Source organism: Cheilinus undulatus, linkage group 12, assembly GCF_018320785.1.
Source record: "Cheilinus undulatus linkage group 12, ASM1832078v1, whole genome shotgun sequence".
NCBI classification, from domain to species: domain Eukaryota; kingdom Metazoa; phylum Chordata; class Actinopteri; order Labriformes; family Labridae; genus Cheilinus; species Cheilinus undulatus.
Window position 1 is genome coordinate 18,214,336 of NC_054876.1, and position 17,756 is coordinate 18,232,091.

General features: G+C 38.3%; 1 protein-coding gene across 6 annotated transcripts in view; it reads left to right on the plus strand.

Moving 5' to 3' along the window:
* The first annotated feature begins 334 nt into the window (after positions 1-334).
* p2rx1 (purinergic receptor P2X, ligand-gated ion channel, 1) overlaps positions 335-17,756 on the plus strand; it is a 47,399-nt gene continuing 29,977 nt past the window's right edge. For 2 of the 6 annotated variants that reach the window (XR_005992683.1, XM_041801748.1), the window contains exon 1: positions 342-698. Coding sequence is in view for 4 of the 6 variants with exons in the window: in XM_041801748.1 (XP_041657682.1) it covers positions 562-698 (137 nt within the window). In the remaining 2 variants the exon portion in view is untranslated. Of the gene's footprint in view, positions 699-7,688; positions 7,795-17,756 lie in introns of those variants that run through there. The other 4 variants (XM_041801749.1, XM_041801750.1, XM_041801751.1 and 1 more) reach the window with 4 other exon arrangements.

Here is a 17,756-nt window from a genome sequence, read left to right on the forward strand (position 1 = left end):
AATGGTGACAGGAGGGTGTAGGCAAACAAGCTAAACTGTGAGGTGTGTTTGTGTTGAGTTTATGTGGTGTGTGTCTCTGTCTCACATGCAGGAAGAGAGTGTCAGTGGACGCGATAAGGTTTGATTGCACAGAGAGAGAGAGGGGGAGGAGGAGGTCCGGTACTTGTGTGGCAGCTGCTTAAGTATTTGAACCTGAAAGTTTTGAAAGATTCAAAAATGTGTTGTACAAAAAAAGTATAAAGAGAGAATAAAAAGGCAGGGTATGCAAATAGGAGTGAGTGAAGAGGCAGTGACCCTGTGCAGAGAGAGAGAGAGAGAGAGAGAGAGAGAAAGAGCATCAGAGAGAGAGAAAGAGGAGGGAGGGAGGAAGTCCTACTTTCCAGGACTTCTCATGAAGCACGTCAGACGTCTCTTATGAGAGGAGGCAGAGGATCTTACCACTCTAGTGTGGAAGGAGACCAGGAGGAGGACAGGAAGCAGTGGAACCCGGGTGTTTATATGTGAGTGGGGTGAAAAGAGAGAGAGAGACATTCGTCTCTGTGGGTCAGCCGATGAGAGAAGATGAAGAACCAAATCACTAACGCCCTCTCAGACTTCTTCTTTGAGTATGAAACCCCGCGTCAGGTTCTGGTGAGGAACAGGAGAGTGGGAGTGGTGTGCCGCCTCATCCAGCTGGGGGTCCTGGCTTACATCATCGGGTAGGAGCCAAATATTCATGCTTTTATTCTGGAGGCTATTAAGAAGGTGACAGGTAGACAGGTTTGCCAAGTGTTGCATGTTTCAACTTGTTTCTGGTGACAGTTTCTGAAGGTGAATGACCCCTCAGAGTGAGCCTGCACATTCCAACATTGTTCTTCTGCTGGCCCAGTTTTTAGAGGGACTGAAACTCTGAATTAATTACTCTAATAATAGTGGATTAATCAACAAATATTCTGATGATTAGTCATTTTTGTCATATATTAAGAAACTGTGTCAAACGACTCATCTTTAAAATGTGAAGTCTTTCTTTTAAGCATTTTCACAGTTTTCTCTTTTTTTTAGAGTAAACATTGAATTGATAAATTGATTAAAAGGAAATTAATCAATGAGCATTGTTATGATTGACAAATATTAATAAATGCTTTTCTTTTAAACACATTTAAGAAAATGGTGGCTGCTGTTTTACTTTTTAAATGTAAAGCCCTTGTTATAAGCGTTTTCACAGCTTATTGATATTTTATTGACGAAATGATTAATCAATTAATTGAACAAAAGAAATTAACACCAATTTTTAATATAACAAATGAATTTTAAACCTGATTTATGAAAAATCATTGTTAATTTCCTCCTTTTAAATTAAGGGATTGACTTCATTTTCAGCCTTTGGTTGACAAAACCATTTTGCTTGGCGCAGTTGTTTAGGCAGGTAGAGCTGCAATGATTAATAGATTAATTGTCTGAAAAAAAATGACAGCCAATGGATAATTTTAATCACATTTCAGGCAACTACGATGAACAAAAATGTAGGATTTGCTACATTATTTCTGTTCAAGTGGACAGTCCTTAGTATGAGATTCTCCAAAAATTTACGATTTTTTTTTTTTTTTAATCAAATGATTATTAACTTAAGCAAATGAAAAGATTATAGTCTGAATCAGTTAATCTAAAAACTCATGTAAATGTAAGATAAATCTGATTAAAGGTCAGGTACACATGACAAACAGAAAATGAGTTTTTTTTTTTTAAAGATTTTAATTGAATAATCCTTTTCATGAACATTTTTACTTCTTTTTGACAATGTTGTTGACTCAACGACTACATTTTTTAGGGGTCCTGAGGTTTTGTCTGCTCCAAGGTTTTCAACATTAGGTTAGAACTAAAATCAGTGCAACAAACTTCCTGGATGGTTCATTCAAGGTCTTTTGGTAGTGACAAATATGTATGGGCCCTTGTTGGTTCTGGGGGCCCCTCACCATTTTTTAATGATACAAATGGGGGACGTTACACAGAAAAAGGCTGGGAACCACTGTGGTAACCAATTAACTGTTTATAAATGTTTATAGATTAAACATTCTTTTTGTCAAAAAAAAAAAAAAAAAAAAAGGGAAAAGCCACTAGGCCTAGCTTCAGGCACACTCACTCAAGTCAAGGATTAGGTTAAAAAGCTTTTGATGGTTCAGGGCATATCTAATGAGGATTGCTGGAATAATCATTTGAAAGAAGACCGATTGACAGACATCTTGATAATCAATGGAAAAACTGGAATTTATTTCAAGAAACTATGTCACACAAAAGTTTCCTTTTTTTGTTTTGTTTTGTTTTATACGAAATATTCTGCAGCAGTTTATTCTAGTGGGCCCTAACTACCTAGTCATTTTATAGTAATAAGGGGTAATTATTTATCAATTTCAAAAGAATAAGGTGGTAACTTAGGTGGATACCTAGTGATAAGTTGGCGTTTTACCAAGTAGTAATTCAGTAATATTTAGGAATGATTTACCTAGAAATACTGTATTAATCATCAGTTAATTCCTACTAATATTGTGCAATTCTCTGGAAATTAGGTGGCATTTTGCCCTATCCCTGACACTTGCCCTATCCTAACCACCTAACCCTTCAAATAACAAATAACTTGAAATTACTTAGAAAGAGCTTACTTTAATTTAGTGGGACAAAGTAATCATCAACCAACTTTTATAGAAAAACTATCTTATAATATTTCTGAGGAATAACTTGGTCAAATATGACTTCAGTATCAGAGAACTGCCACATTATTACAAGGAGTTACCTGATAATTAATACTTTATTATACCAAATTCTTCCTTAATATTACAATTGTCATGCTTATCACAAGATTATTACCACTTATTACTCTAAAATTACGAGGTAATTAATGCCCATTAAAATAGTGTGTTACCAAATATTCTTATTATTTGGAGCAAGAATTTTGAGCTTTCTGACCTTTGAAACCCATAACAATCAATTAGGTAATTGGTCAAGAGAGATTAATCACGTTTTCTATTGATAATCAACTATTTTGATGATTTTAATCAATAATATGAAACATTTGTAATGATATTCAGGTAAAAGTAGATTTTGAATCTATTTTAATGCACTGTAAATGTCTTTGGCTAGCTGAAGAGCAGTGCTGATTGATTGAGTAATCATTTTAAGGAAGATTAATCCAGATATCTTGTAAGAATCAATAGAAAATTAAAGATAGCTTCTTTTTAAGCATTTTTGTAAATGAAAAGCTTTGAGTGTTAGGATTAGCAAGACACATGTACAACTTTTAAAAATTAATATGTTGTTTTCATCAATAAATCATAAAGACAACTTGCCCCTTTAGAGATAATGAAAACAATCTTTGGCTGAAGCCCCTGGGGGACATAACCCAGATGTCTCTGCTTTCCCATGTAAAAACACAGAAAGAACATTATTTTGAAAGGGGAACATCTTATTTGACATTTTTACGGAGTCACAGAGGATCAGAGACAAGCTGAAACGTGCCCTGCACTGTTGACACATCAAATACGCTCTGCAGCAATGACTAGTGGACTGACTGAGGGAAAAAAAATGCATGATCAGAGGACAGATAGTCTAATTTTCAGCCCTTCTCAAGTTGAGACAAAATCTACGGCATGCTTCTCCAATTACGCACACACTTTCTCCACACACGCTTTAACATGTTGGCCGATCCCTGGAAATTCATCCTGTAGAAAGCAGCGAGCATTTGCTGCTTTAACCCTTGTTATCCAGGTTTCTGTTTAGGTTAGTATGTAATTACTCAAAGTCTGACGGTCTTTGTGTGTGAGTTTGAGAGCATGCATGTGTTTGTGTGATAGTGTCAGTGCCTGTGCACCTCTGAGCAGCACAACCTGAGGAGCTGAGTGTGATGAACACGCTGAGGCATATGCTAACACATATAACAATCAAATGATGCCACACAGGGCTCAGACCGGTTACCTTCTGCTGGTGACATTAGAGGTGACTAAAAAAGTGATGGATAAAGGCATTTTAAGAAATCCTCTCCTGCTGGTGGCAAGGTTTCTCTTGATATATTTTTCTGTTTTGAGGAGAAAAAGTATGCTTATATTAACTGACTGAAAAAGTCCTGTTATTGGTTTTGCTTTTTCAGCTCTATCTTTGTCTATTATGAGACTTTATCATTGAAAATGAAAGACCACAAAATGTGCAATATATGTTTGTTGTTTGCTTTTATTGATTTATTCTGCTGTAGAGGCACTTCAGATGTAAGACAAAGCTCTCAAAGGGGAGAATAAAATGTATGGTTTTGCAATGTATACACTGTATCTTATAATATCTCGCCCTATCATATTGAATGGTATTGCATCGTATCACATCACACCATACCATATTGCACTGCACTGTATTAGGGATGCACACAGTTTAATAGTTAAGTGGTCAAATTCATTCATCAAATTAGCCAGCGTGACACTGTAATGAAACTGTAAAAATTGAAACTGTAATGAACCTCCCGCCACTGGAGGCCGCTGTAGCTTCATTTATGGCCGCTGCCTTCCTGTCTGAGCTTTCCGCAGCACTTCACTGGACGTAAATATGAGAAGCTTAGCAGTTAGCATGAAGTAGGAACAATGAACAGGATATGACAGTTTTTTAAGCATTTAATGGAAATAAAATGGTAAGCTGTAGAGGGTTGAACTCACATATAACAAAACAACTGAACTGAACAGAGACCACACATGACAGCACAATATTAATCTGCAAAGAGGCACAAGCCCTGACAGAGCTAGCTGCTAATGTTAGCCACGCTGTACAGAGTATATCAGGCTCGCACCATACCCACTGACGCAATCCCCCTGTGATGAATCTGACTGTTTTCTGACCATTATCTCCTCTTTAGATAAGTAAAGAATACGATTTAAATGAGCATTTAACCAAATGGGCAAATAAACGCCTTGGAACATCCCTACAGCGAATCATATCATTGTGTGTTGTATCGTATCATTTTCATTTAGCATTTTATCACACTGCATCGAGCTGTACTGTATCGTTTCATAGCAAATTGTATCAGATCGTCTTGTATTGTGTGGTATGATAGATATCAAAAAGTATCATTTTGTATTGTATTGCACCGTACTCTACCATATCATGTCATAACTGTATCATTGCGTATTGTACCGTGTCATGTTGTGTCTTGTTATGCCATATTGCATAGTAAGGGATCGCATCACACCATATAAACTTAAAACAAAAAATGAGGCAATTTGTGTTTGGTACATTATTTCTTTGCTGTAACAGTGCTTCTTGGTAATGAATCTTATACCACTGGAAAGCCTGTTTATTACCCTTTTAAATGATGCCACATTTGTAAGGATCATGCATTTGTGGGATGAGCAGCAGAGCTGAGTATGTGGGTTGCGCCCATGAAAAATGTGCCAAATCTTCTTGCCAATGCCAAACAGCTGATTCTACCATTGATTCTTGTTTGGTGTTTGGTGGATTGGATTATTGAAGTCTGAGGAAACAAGACATATTGACAATTTAACAATTACCTCCGCCAAAGAGGTGATGTGATGGGGTGGGTTTGTTTGTTTGTTTGTTAGCAACATAACTCAAAGAGTCATGGACGGATTTTGATGAAATTTTCAGGAAATGTCAGAAATGGCATAAGGAAGAGCTGATTAGACTTTGGGAGTGATCCGGATCACCGTCTGGATCCGGGAATTTTTTAAGGATTCTGTACTATTGGGAGATAGGGCTAATGGCAGAGGTCAACGCTGTTACCACTTTACACCAGGAGATAGCGGACATGAGTAACTTATTCAAAGTTTTGGAGTTTATAGAGTTTGAAAGACACACAGAGGAGATGAGTTGCAGTGTAACAGAGAGAAAGACAGCGAACTGTAGCGAGAATACTCACAATGCTGGGAGGAATAGAGGAACATTCACCCTCTGCCATGACTTTCAGTCGTCTGGTGAGACCATGGGTGCTTCTGCCATGACAGTCCACACGTAGCAAAGCCAATGCTTTGCCTCACCATGTCTTCATCCCACTGGGGAGGAAGTAACCGGTGAATTAGATTTTGGGAGTGATCCGGATCACAGTCTGGATCCAGGAATGTTTTTAAAGGATTCTTCAATATTGGGAGATAGGGCTAATGGTGGAGGTCTGCGCTCTCTGAGTGCTTTTCTAGTTACCAAGAAGCATTGTTACAACAAAGAAATAATGTACCAAACACAAATTGCCTTACTTTTTGTTTTAAGTTTAGTATAAAAGAGCACTGATTCCCAACCTGGAGTCCAGCGCCAAAGATCTTGGGGGGGGGGGGCTTTGTCTGCTCTGAGGGTGCCAAAATTAGATTTGAAAATATCGACTAAAACCATGATAAAGCAGTTTTTAAGCAGTTATTCAAAGGTCTTTTGATTAGAAAAGCATGAGTAGGCCTTTTTTAGGGTTTTATCAGTGAAACAATTAACATCTATGTTGATTTTTGGCAGCAGTGTGTCACTTTTTCTTCTCTCTTGGGTCCAAGGAAAAATGGTTTGGAAACACTGTCAACTGTCATAGAGTACAGTATTGTGCACTGTATCGTTGTGTATCGTACTGTACCATACAGTATCATAATATACAAAATAAAGTAAAACCCAGATCAGATCATATTGTATTGGATCAAATTATACTGAAGATTATCGTATGATATTGTATCACATGACCTAGTATCTGAATTGAATTGTGTGAATGGTATAGGTCAGTATGTTATGGCATCATAACTGACTGAAACATTTCTATCATACTGCATAGTATGATATCATAATATACAGTAATGTATAGAATCGTAGCGTATCATATCATATGGCCTTGCATCTAACATGGCATGGTACTGCATTGTATCATCTTGTATCCTATGTCGTATCATACATCGCTTTGCATCACATTGTATCATATCACATTAAATAGTATAACATATAGAATCCCATTGTATTGCGTCAAATCAAATAGGAAGGGCATTATATTGCATCATATGGTATTGAATCAAATTAAATCTTATCATTTAAAATTAAATCATATTGTATTGTAGTGCCACATATCTTATGGAATTGTATGGTATGGTACTACATTGCATTAAATCCTACTGTATCTGCATTTCATTGTATCGAACCATTCATATTCATATTAAATTTTATATGTATTGTAATCCATCACACTGCATTATATAGAAATGTGTAATTTGGTATGGAATGATGAAGTATCCCATAGTAGCGCATCATATTTAATTGTACTTTCTTATTGGATTGGAATGTATTGTAATAACACTGTATTAATGTGGAATGGCATAGTATAGTACAGTATGGTATAGTGCCAAATCACATAGCATCACATGACATGGCAGGAAATCTTATGCAAACATGTTTGTTACACACATATTGAATTTTGTGTCATATCGATCCAAATGAAATCATTACATATTTAATTGTATTGTAATCTACATTATTATATTTCGTCATATTAGATTCTACAGCACTGCACTATACTGTAGTTAACTGGCTTGTTATGGTATGTTATCCCACAATATGTTAATAGTATCACACTGTAAAATCTGAGGTGTAAGCTTAAACAAATTTTTTGAAACCAAAGGGACCTGCTATATTTAAAACTTTTTCTCCTTAGGGATCTTCGCTGACCTCTACTGCTTTCTTATGCAATGCACCTGCCTTTTCCTGCAGTCAGGACGGGCCACATTAAAGTTGTCTGTTGATGGGCATGAAAGGAGATGTGATTAAGATGCTGTCCTGACTCCATGCTTCAGGATTCAAGCAGAAGGCTGACAGGTCAGAGCAGAAGTCTCAGGCATTTACACCAACCTCTATTACTCATTTTATTATTTAAAATGCAGAAGAAGGAATTATGTCGCAATTCTAGAAGTCTTGTTCAACAATTTTTGTGATTTTATGAAAAGTTATGCATCCTTGGACTTCCAAATTTAATATTTAATATTTAACATAAATATCAGGTATTGAACATGTTACATTAAATCCAACATAAGTTGGCTTTGTTAATATTTGTTTTAGAAGTACAAAGTAAATTAAATAATGCTAAAATAGAAAGACTGATTTAACAGAGAAGCAGCTTCTCAAACCATAATGACTTTTCTTTGAGTTAATTTTCATCTTGTCACTTTTAAGTTGACAAGAAAAGCAAATCTATTGTTTTCTGTTTTGTGCTGATTAGTTAAAGGTTGATTATTTTCTTCATTCTGATTTGTCTCCACAAAAAGAGCACTAATCTCAGCTCTGCAGCATGTTGGTGGGAAGAGAAAGCCCTCTGCACATCAAGAAGCTTTGTCTCTGCCTCGCTGCTCTCCTTCTGTCGCAGCAGATAGAGATCTCACTTAGACTGCTGTTTTGGAAGATCCCTCCATTATTTCATGCTCTTGCATTTCTTTATTCCATTAATGTGCTCTATTTTTTCTGAATGTAAGCTCCAGCTTGCATAATTTGATTTGCCTGACTGATAGAAGTTGGCTTTTGGCTCATTGTGCACACTTTATTTCACTTTGTGAGATGTTTCTGTTCGTCTTCTGCTCTGAGGTGTTTTCTTTGTGTGCTGACAGATGAACATGTGCAGCAGCACATGAGTCCTGCAGGCTCTTTGCCAGTGGGTAATTGCTTTTCCCACCCTGGCTGAAATAGCTCTGCATCTACGTGTGTCTGTGTGTACATACAGTATCATCCAAGTGCACACCAGCTGTTAACCATTCGCCCCTGGCCACACATACAGATAGGACATCACAATGAGACACTTTGTAGCTATCAGAAATGAAAAAAAAAAGTATGACGTTGGTTTTGAAGCTTCAGGAACTTGTCCTTTACTCGATAACCTAATCAAACATGCTGATTTTTATGGGGCTTTGGCATTAGAACAAAACTGGAATATCAGTATTTCTATTTGAAATAAAAACTAAAAGCAGGAGTTATACTGTTGATATTTCATTGCTCTAACTATAAGTAGTGGTATAAAAAAATCTCAAGCTCTTTGCCTTTGCAAAACTATCCATTAAATGTGATAAAATACCTCATTATAGGAAAAGCTCCTTGTCTTTACTTTTAAGTGAATAAATGCAAATAATCTAGATGTATTTTAAGTACCAAGAGTCAAGGTAATTTGTTAATGAGCTTTATAAAATCAACCCTTGTGACTTCATGACTTTATCATACACTGTAATTGGTGGTGTGTCTGTGTGTCTGTATCAATTTGCACGCCCCACTGTTGCTCAAACCGTCCTTCATACCAGTCAGAAGACTTCTTTGGTACACTGGCTTGAAACTGGTGCCATATAAACTTAAATATATATTTTTTTCTAAAATCAAAAATAGTTGCAACTCTCCCTTCAATTTGCCCCCTCCCTGTCCCTCATTATCTCACTTCCCCTGTATAACACACGCTCACTCCGCCACAGTGTGGAAGAGGAGATGGCCTTCGCCCTCAAACACACATGCTAAAAGACAAACCATAGCGGGCTCAAGACTCTGGTTTTTCTAACTTAAAGAGAAAGTAACAAAGCTGGAAAACAACTGGACTTTGTTTGAACACCCTCAAAAAAAAAAAAAAAAGTATCTGGCATGACTGGATGTGATGATACACCTGCTCCATGATCCCCAGTGAAAGTTTGTTCTTTTTAAAGCAATTCTTCATGCTCATATTAAACAGGATAATACAGGAGATGTGCCACAAGTTGGTGTTAGGAATCATTGTTTATTTGCTGTTATTTGTTGGATGTAGTTGCTGATGCTGTGTGAACATTTTTGAATATGTGTCTCCATGCAGCCAAACAGTGTGATTCTTTGTTAAAGCTCCACAATAAAGTGCAAGCTCTAAAACTTTGTACATAAGTCAAAAGACACAGCTTTAAAGCTCCCCTTATGATGGTGTACGGCAATTACTGCAAACACACATGGATGAGACGCTGCAGTTATTTGGGGAAAAAACACCCCTTTCCATACAAATAGGTATTTACTGCATTAAGCATCTAATGACAAAGTTGGCAACAGAACAATGTTAAGAGAGAAAAGATTAGTATATATATATAATATGTATAATAAAGATTAGAGCATTTGGCAGCAAGACGGATGCACTCTTGAGTTATATCTTGGACTTGTAGTGTTTTTCACAATTAAGTTGACAACATATGTTAAAACCTGTGAAAACAATGGAGATGGATGGTCCATGACACCTTTTAGAGAAAGAACAGGAAATTTCAATCAAGAAAAACCCCAAAAAGGTGAAAAAGAAAAACCTCAGTCTCAACTACAACTCCTGGCTAGCTTAAAAGCTAACACTGCCAGTAACTGCCACGGAATATTGCCTGATCAACAGGAGACTACTGAATGCTACCTACTGAGGTAGCATGGGCCAGTGCGTATTAACACACTGGCCCGGCACTCCCATCACCAGCAGCAAAACAAAGCCCTACACTTACACCAGAATTGACAGCGTGCCCACGGAGTTTACATCTTTCCTGACTGTGATTATCTGGAGAATTGGGCTCTTGGAGACATAAAGGAGGAGGACGCGGAGTAGCATAACACCTACAGCCAGTGGGGAGACGGCGTTGTACGAGAAGGTGGAAGTGGGGCAAACAAGCCAGGCTGCAGGCTAGGCTAACAGCGACCCCACATAAAACCAGTCCTACCAAGCTACTTTCTCGCAGGTGCACACTCCCTCGCTAGCAGGATGGATGACGTGAGGCTGCGGATTTCTGACCACCACTTTGACGACTGTGTTTGCCGCTACAGAAGAGACTGCCAAATGTAATTTCATTGCATTTTTACAATGCAATGACAGTAAACAACTATCTATCTGCATGGCACTGCTATGCATGACGATGATGTGAATGTTCCGGTCGTTTTCCTAGAAGCATTTAGGGAGGAAACTATCTAGGTGGTGCTTTAGTAAACACATCAATATTACCATTCTCTAAACACACTGTCAGTGTTGCTGTAGTTGCACAAAGTCAAGCTAATTTTAAATACTTAATAATACCATTTAGTATGGTTAAGACCAATGGTTTCCTGAGTGCTCTCCAAAAGGTCAGCACATAAATGCTTGGGGTCATTAGATGAATCATGAGGAGGAAGAACATGATTAAACCCTCTGACTCTTGACCATATTATTAACCTCTAACAAAGAACAGGCATCATACAGCGCCTCTAGAACAACATGACTCCACAATCAGTCAGTCATCAGATGCACATTGCACGAACTATATAACACTACACAACACTTAGGATTTAAAATCAGAAAAGAGCCTACATCAGCAGTTCTCTCCCTTTTTCTGCAACAGCCCTGAACAAGCTGCCTCTCTGATTTGGTTGTGAGCGGAGATACAGGAACAGGCCTGGATGCACACATTAAGATTTCATGTATTGTCTCCATCCGTATGCTGCTTCCTGAGAAAACAAACCCTCAGTGTCCTTAGAATAACTTTGACAATACATATATACCTAAAAAAGCAAAATAAAAAGCTCTGTTAAACTTATCAGTAGTCCTCTTCATTAGCCCTGAAGGAAAAATGTCTCTTTAAGAGATACATAGAGAGAAACATGGACTCAGTGACACATTTATTAGCCTAACAAAAAGGCTCCTCCAAGGCAGGATCACTCAATCAGTGGTCATTAAGCAACATATTTCATTTAATCAAAGAATTATATGTAATAAGTATGTCATCATCATATGACATGATCTCCAACAAGTTATTTATGTATGAAAGCTCAAGGTTTTCATGTGACCTTCATCAGATTTTAAGGATTTATTCATTTCAGTTATTCTTATCTGCATCTAGATGTAATGAGGTACAATGCCTGACTGTGGAGCACATGAAGGCTGTCTACAGATTGCTGTTACCTAACAAAAGAAGAAGAAGAAGAAAGCTGACACTGAATGCACTTATTGGTTTGGTCATCTTCTCTGCAATGTAACAACAATAATGGAAAATATGGACTTTGTGATATTTTATCTTTTGGGGGAAAATATTACAACATGAAAAACACAGGAAGAGTGTTTGTGTGATTTATAGAGTAGTCCGACTTCAAATTCTGTAGACAAGAACATGAAGCAGTTTGGAAAATATACTCTTTAGTGAAGTACATGAACGACAGAATTGCACTAGAATAGACTAAACCTTGTGGTAAACTGGTAACAATACTGTCACTGGTAAAATTTCTGCCACAGAATGGATAGTTTAAGTCACCAGTAGATATTAAGCCGGTTGGAAGAATTAAAAAGCGTGACACGAACTTTCTGCCAAGTGCTTTTAAAAAGGACTGAATGACCAAAAAGCTTACAACAGGGCTACTAACTTATGTTACCTGCCATTATAGTGGCTCTATAGTGTAAGATTAAACAGACAGTTAAAAGTCACAACGTCATACTCCCTCTATGAACCTATTGGTGCTCAGAGTGAATATAAAGCCCTGAAGAAATACAAAAATAAAATGTGATTTGGTTACTGGAGCATGGTTTCAGTGTAAAAGGCCTGCTCATTGATTTATAGAATTTATTTTATTTATAGAATAATCTGAGCATTATTATGGGCAAGCCTAAAATACAAAATATTTCATGTGTTAAATTAATTTATCAAATCAAATGTCTTTAAAGAATCACATTACAGGGGGCGCAGATGGTCGAGTGGTTTAAGGCGCTACCCATATACACGGGCGGCTTGTTCCCCTTTACCACATGTCTCTCCCCCACTCTCTTCCCTGTTTCCAAGTCTATCCACTGTCCTTCCTCTATGTAATAAAAAGGCATGAAAAGGCCCAAAAATAAACCTTTAAAAAGAAAAGAAAAAAAAAAGAATCACATTTCAATCAAATAAAATGTAACAGCTTTTTTTAGTCTGTTAGTCCTCTATGTGGGAAGGACATATCTGCAGCTAGACAGAAGCTGCAAAAACTTCTTGTAAAGTGGATGGTTTGGATGATCCAGGATTGACTAGGAGAATGTTAAGTCCCTGCCATCAAGATAAAAAAAATCTCTGCCATCGAGAGGTAAAAACATTGCCATAGAAAGGTAAAATCGCTGCCATCGAGAGGTAAAATCGCTGCCATCGAGAGGTCAAATCACTGCCTTGGAGATGTAAAATTGCTGCCATAGAGAGGTAAAATAGTTGCCAAAGAGGTAAAATTGCTCTCATACAGAGGTAAAATCGGTGCCAGCACTCTGCTTGTGTAGCAGAGTGATATGTAACATAGCTGCTCAGTCTGAGTCCAGTCATTAGCATGCTTTTATCTAGCATTACAAGCAGTTGGATGACTCACGTCACCCACTAGTGCTGTTGTAATTGAGCACAGTAAACAGTAGGGCTGGGTATTTCCCCCAGCCTCCCGATACGATACGTATCCTGATACAGGGGCCATGATACGATACGTATTGCGTTACACGTTGGTTTGGGGTCCTAGACATGACAGCATAAATGTCCAACATTCCTAGAAGTGTAGAATCCCAGATTCTACACTCAGATCCTCAGAGATTAAATTAAATTAAAATAGTCATTAAGTAAACTAAAATTGTCTCATTATAATCACTTAGCTATTCATAAATTCCAATACATAAATATCTAACTTTTTAAGCCTAAAAACTCCCCCTTTGTTGTTTCTCTTGCTGTTGCTTTTAATACTTTCACATAAAACGTTATTATTGTTTCTTTAATGAACAGACGAGTGATAAATCAGCAGCATTACTAACACTGCCTGCAGCAGCTGCTTTAAGCCGCTATCAGGATCTTTGCTTTTAGCTTGCTGCCAGTAGGTAAACACTATCCATGATGTTTTTGGTTAACTGCACCATGGGGATGTATGTGGTAAAACTGCCATCACAGCGTACATGGCTATGTCGGTTCTGTAAAATCTGTGTATTGGCAAGGGGTGCGTGACTATACATCACCATATTGATTTTTTGAGCACAGGCCTAGTGCTGTTGTAAGTGAGCACAGAGTGTGCTCATTCCTCTTCAAGTTTGATTGTTGTAATAACCACAACATACAGCAAGTACATTCACTTTGTGTCCCTGTCGGCTCGTCTGGGGTTTCAACACAAGCGGCTTGCATTTTTTTGTCTCTATATATCTTGAGCCTAGTGTTGCAACCATTCATCTTATAACAGCTTAAACAACTTTTTAAAGGTGTGTTTTAACTCAAGACTCTCTTGTTTAAAGTCCACGATAAGTCAAATATCCAGGCTGTGGTTTGAACAAGGTCAGAAAAGCAACTGTAAACTGAAGCTATGTAAACTTGCCGATACAGTAGCCACAACTCAGCTAAATCAATGATAATCACACTACTTCTGTGCTACATCTGTACTTTGTATTTTCTTAAATGTTTTTATTGTGAAGGCCTAAATCAGTATCACAACAGTAGCAGCTGGACAATCTCAGCTGGGTATAGATGACACTTGAAAGCGTGCAGTGAGACGAAAGTAAAAACAGCTTGCACTTTAATGCTTGGACATGACCTCAGTATGCCATCACAGGTTTGTTTTAGAGGGATGGGTTGTAGCATGTAAAATATGCATTTAAATGCATTATCCTTTTTTACATTTTGTAATACTATGATATAATGCTGTTACCATATAGGCCAAGAAAACTGCTCTGGCCTAAGTGAACCATTCTTAAAACTTCATAGTCTCATTGTGTTTATTGTAACTGTGATGATTAACTCTGAATGTTCTTTTGGATCCCAGATGAGCCCCTAGTTTATCACGCTCCATGAAATGTCAAGAACATGAATGTAGTAAAAAGAAATGAAATTAAGAAAAAAATGGAGGAACTAAGAATCTTGCATTTTAAAGGTTTTACTTACACACGAAGTAAAACGTACAACTTCAGACAAGCTTCCATCCCAAAACACCAACAAAAGAAAGGGTGATCTCAAAACAAGACCAAAAGCTATCAACCAAAAATAAAACCACTAACAAACACCTTGAAGAAAAACACAGTCCTCGTACTGGAGGGGTAAGCACTAGTGCAGGTCTCACACACGCAGCTGAATGCCCCCCCTGGCACTGACTGCCTCGTCTCTCCTGCTCTTTATACTCTGACCCTGATTGCTGAGTTGCCACAGGTGTGCTCAATCTCCAGAGACAAAGAGAGGGACAAAACACAAAACCACGGCACGCAACATTACTCTAATAAACACCCACAATGCTGTTTAGGATGACTTTTCATTTTTTCAGTTACACTATCTGCTCCATCAGCTAGTGAAGTTTCATCATTATCAAGAACAGCAGTGTCCTTCTGCTGGGCCACGACTGAAATTAAGCATGTCTACCACCCACTTGAGAAACTTTCAGTTCCTTTTTCTGAAACTGACATGTTTCCACCAGTTTGAAATAAGTAAGTAAATGTATATACCTGAAATAGCAAAGCACATATACATCACCTTTGAAAGCAGTTTTCAGGTATCTGTATACCCTAAAACTTCAAATAAAGGCCCATCCCATTTGAAGGTCCGGTCATGTTTACAAGCCTGCTGTTGCCTGTATTTTTAAAATTAACGGCAGGTCTCGATTGAAGGCCCTAGAGAATTTAGTCCTAAAAAAATTTTGCAGATCAAAAAATAGGGGGAAAACAGCAAGACACAATATAGACAAACTTTAACATCCATCCAAGAGGAACAAAATCATGTGAGCATGTAAACAAGTTTGAGGAGTAAGGTTAGAGATTCAACGTCCTTCATGGACAGGATGAAAACACAGAAAATTTGTTAACTCAGGTTTCCATCTATCTTTGTGAAACACATGAGATCAGAAAAGTGCAAAAGAGGAAAAAAGAGGGGTTTGATAAACTTAAAAACGAGTGGAACTTAAGGCCCATTTATACTCCCTTTACATATGAAAATGTATACGTCCTTTTCAAACGATGTTACTGTCACTGCTCACATACTCACATAGGAGGTATTGATAATGTACCTCTCGCATAAAAGACAAAAACAGAGGCAGTGTTTCTAACCAACTAGCACAACTTTTCCTCAAAAAGACAGCACTAGAGCAGACTCAAAGCAGTTAAACACTCAAGAGACCAACTGAGTAAACATTTTTGCAGAATATTATATAGACAAGATGATAAAGTATTATCATAATGCAAAGAAGGGAAAAAGACAGAAGGACGGATGAAATTGGTAACAGCCGTTCTGTCCTGTCATTCTCAGCCGCAGAGCTCAGATCACTCTGTCAATCAGGTCGTGGGTTTCCAGGTCACAGGGACGGTGGGGTTGAGATTTTTTGTTGATATGTATTGCATGTATTTTACACGATTTATACAGGATCTGGCTACTTTAATGTCCTAAAAGAAACATATGGAACATATGATTCTGCGTTTGTGAATTCACATATCTCTAGTTAAGCCATTAACATTATGGGAGTTTCCAGGGAAATGACAAAATAGGTGGTGGGTGGGAGATGGCCAAAAAATACAGCAGAAACAGGGGAGTGTTGGCAGGTATGAGTGATGGTAAAGGCTGCTACAAAGAATTAGCACTAACTAGTGTTAACTTATCCCATTCAGGCACTCACATGTCAATGACGCAGCAGTGGGAGCAGTTTGTGGTTAAGTGTCTTGCCCAAGGGCAATATGAACATGTGACTGCAGGAGCTGGGGCTTGAACCCCTGGCCTTCTGGTTGAGACAGAGTCTATACTGAGCCACACATTTTTGCTATGTGAGGCTGACTTAAATGACTGTAGCTTCTGGGAGTATAACAGTTCCCAAGTTTTGCTTTACATTTATACAGCAAGGAAGTTTTGAAGTGGTGCTGCACGGTGGCGCAGGGGTTAGCGCTGTTGTCTCACAGCAAGAAGGTTCCTGGTTCGCTTCCCGGTCAGGATCTTTTCTCCTGTGCAGAGTTTGCATGTTCTCTCCGTGCATGTGTGGGTTCTCTCCGGGTTCTCTGGCTTCACGCTCAATAGGTTAATTGATTATTCTTAATTGGGCGTAGGTTTGAATGTGAGCATGCCTGGTTGTCTGTCTCTATATGTCAGCCCTGCGGTTGACTGGAGACCAGTCCAGGGTGTACCCCGTCTCTCGCCCAATGAAAGCTGAGATAGGCTCCAGCCCCCCACCCCCACCCCTAACAGAATAAGCGGTAAAGAAAATGGATGGATGGAAGTTTCAAAGCCTGCTCTTCTAAATTTCATTTAAAAACTAATCAGAGCTTTCCCCAAAGCGTTTATGCACACAAGTGTCCCTCTAGGAATGCTCAAGGTTAGAGGGGTTTGGCTGCAGACAGGTCAAGACACCACACTTGCAGACCCCTACAGTGAGACGTGACCTCTGTCAGGAAAGAGGTGATGTAATTTGTCAGTACAATGTGTTCCCCTAACCTGGCACGCCAGATGGATTGGTTTCACACATCAATCTGGAAAACCTCTCATACACAGCGTTTGGGAAAGGGCAGAGGCTTTGAAGAAAAACTCGGACGGTGATTGGATGAACGTTCTGTCACATCTTCACACCACGGCTCCGCCGCACCTGAAAGTACTGCCTCTCGTCACTGATTGGTCCTGTCACTTTCTACCCGGGCCCAAAAGGTTCAGACGGGAGCTTTGTTAGATGGATTCACCAGTGAGAAACACAGAAACAGCTGTATCCATCTGCAGGACTCAATTCAGCCCAATTTTCAAGTCAAACCAGTTCCTGACTCACAATACATCCTCTATCTCTTATATAGAGGTGATAACTTCAGCATCTGCTACAGTCTGCTGTGCACTAATAAATTTGGAAATTATTATTTGACATTTAAA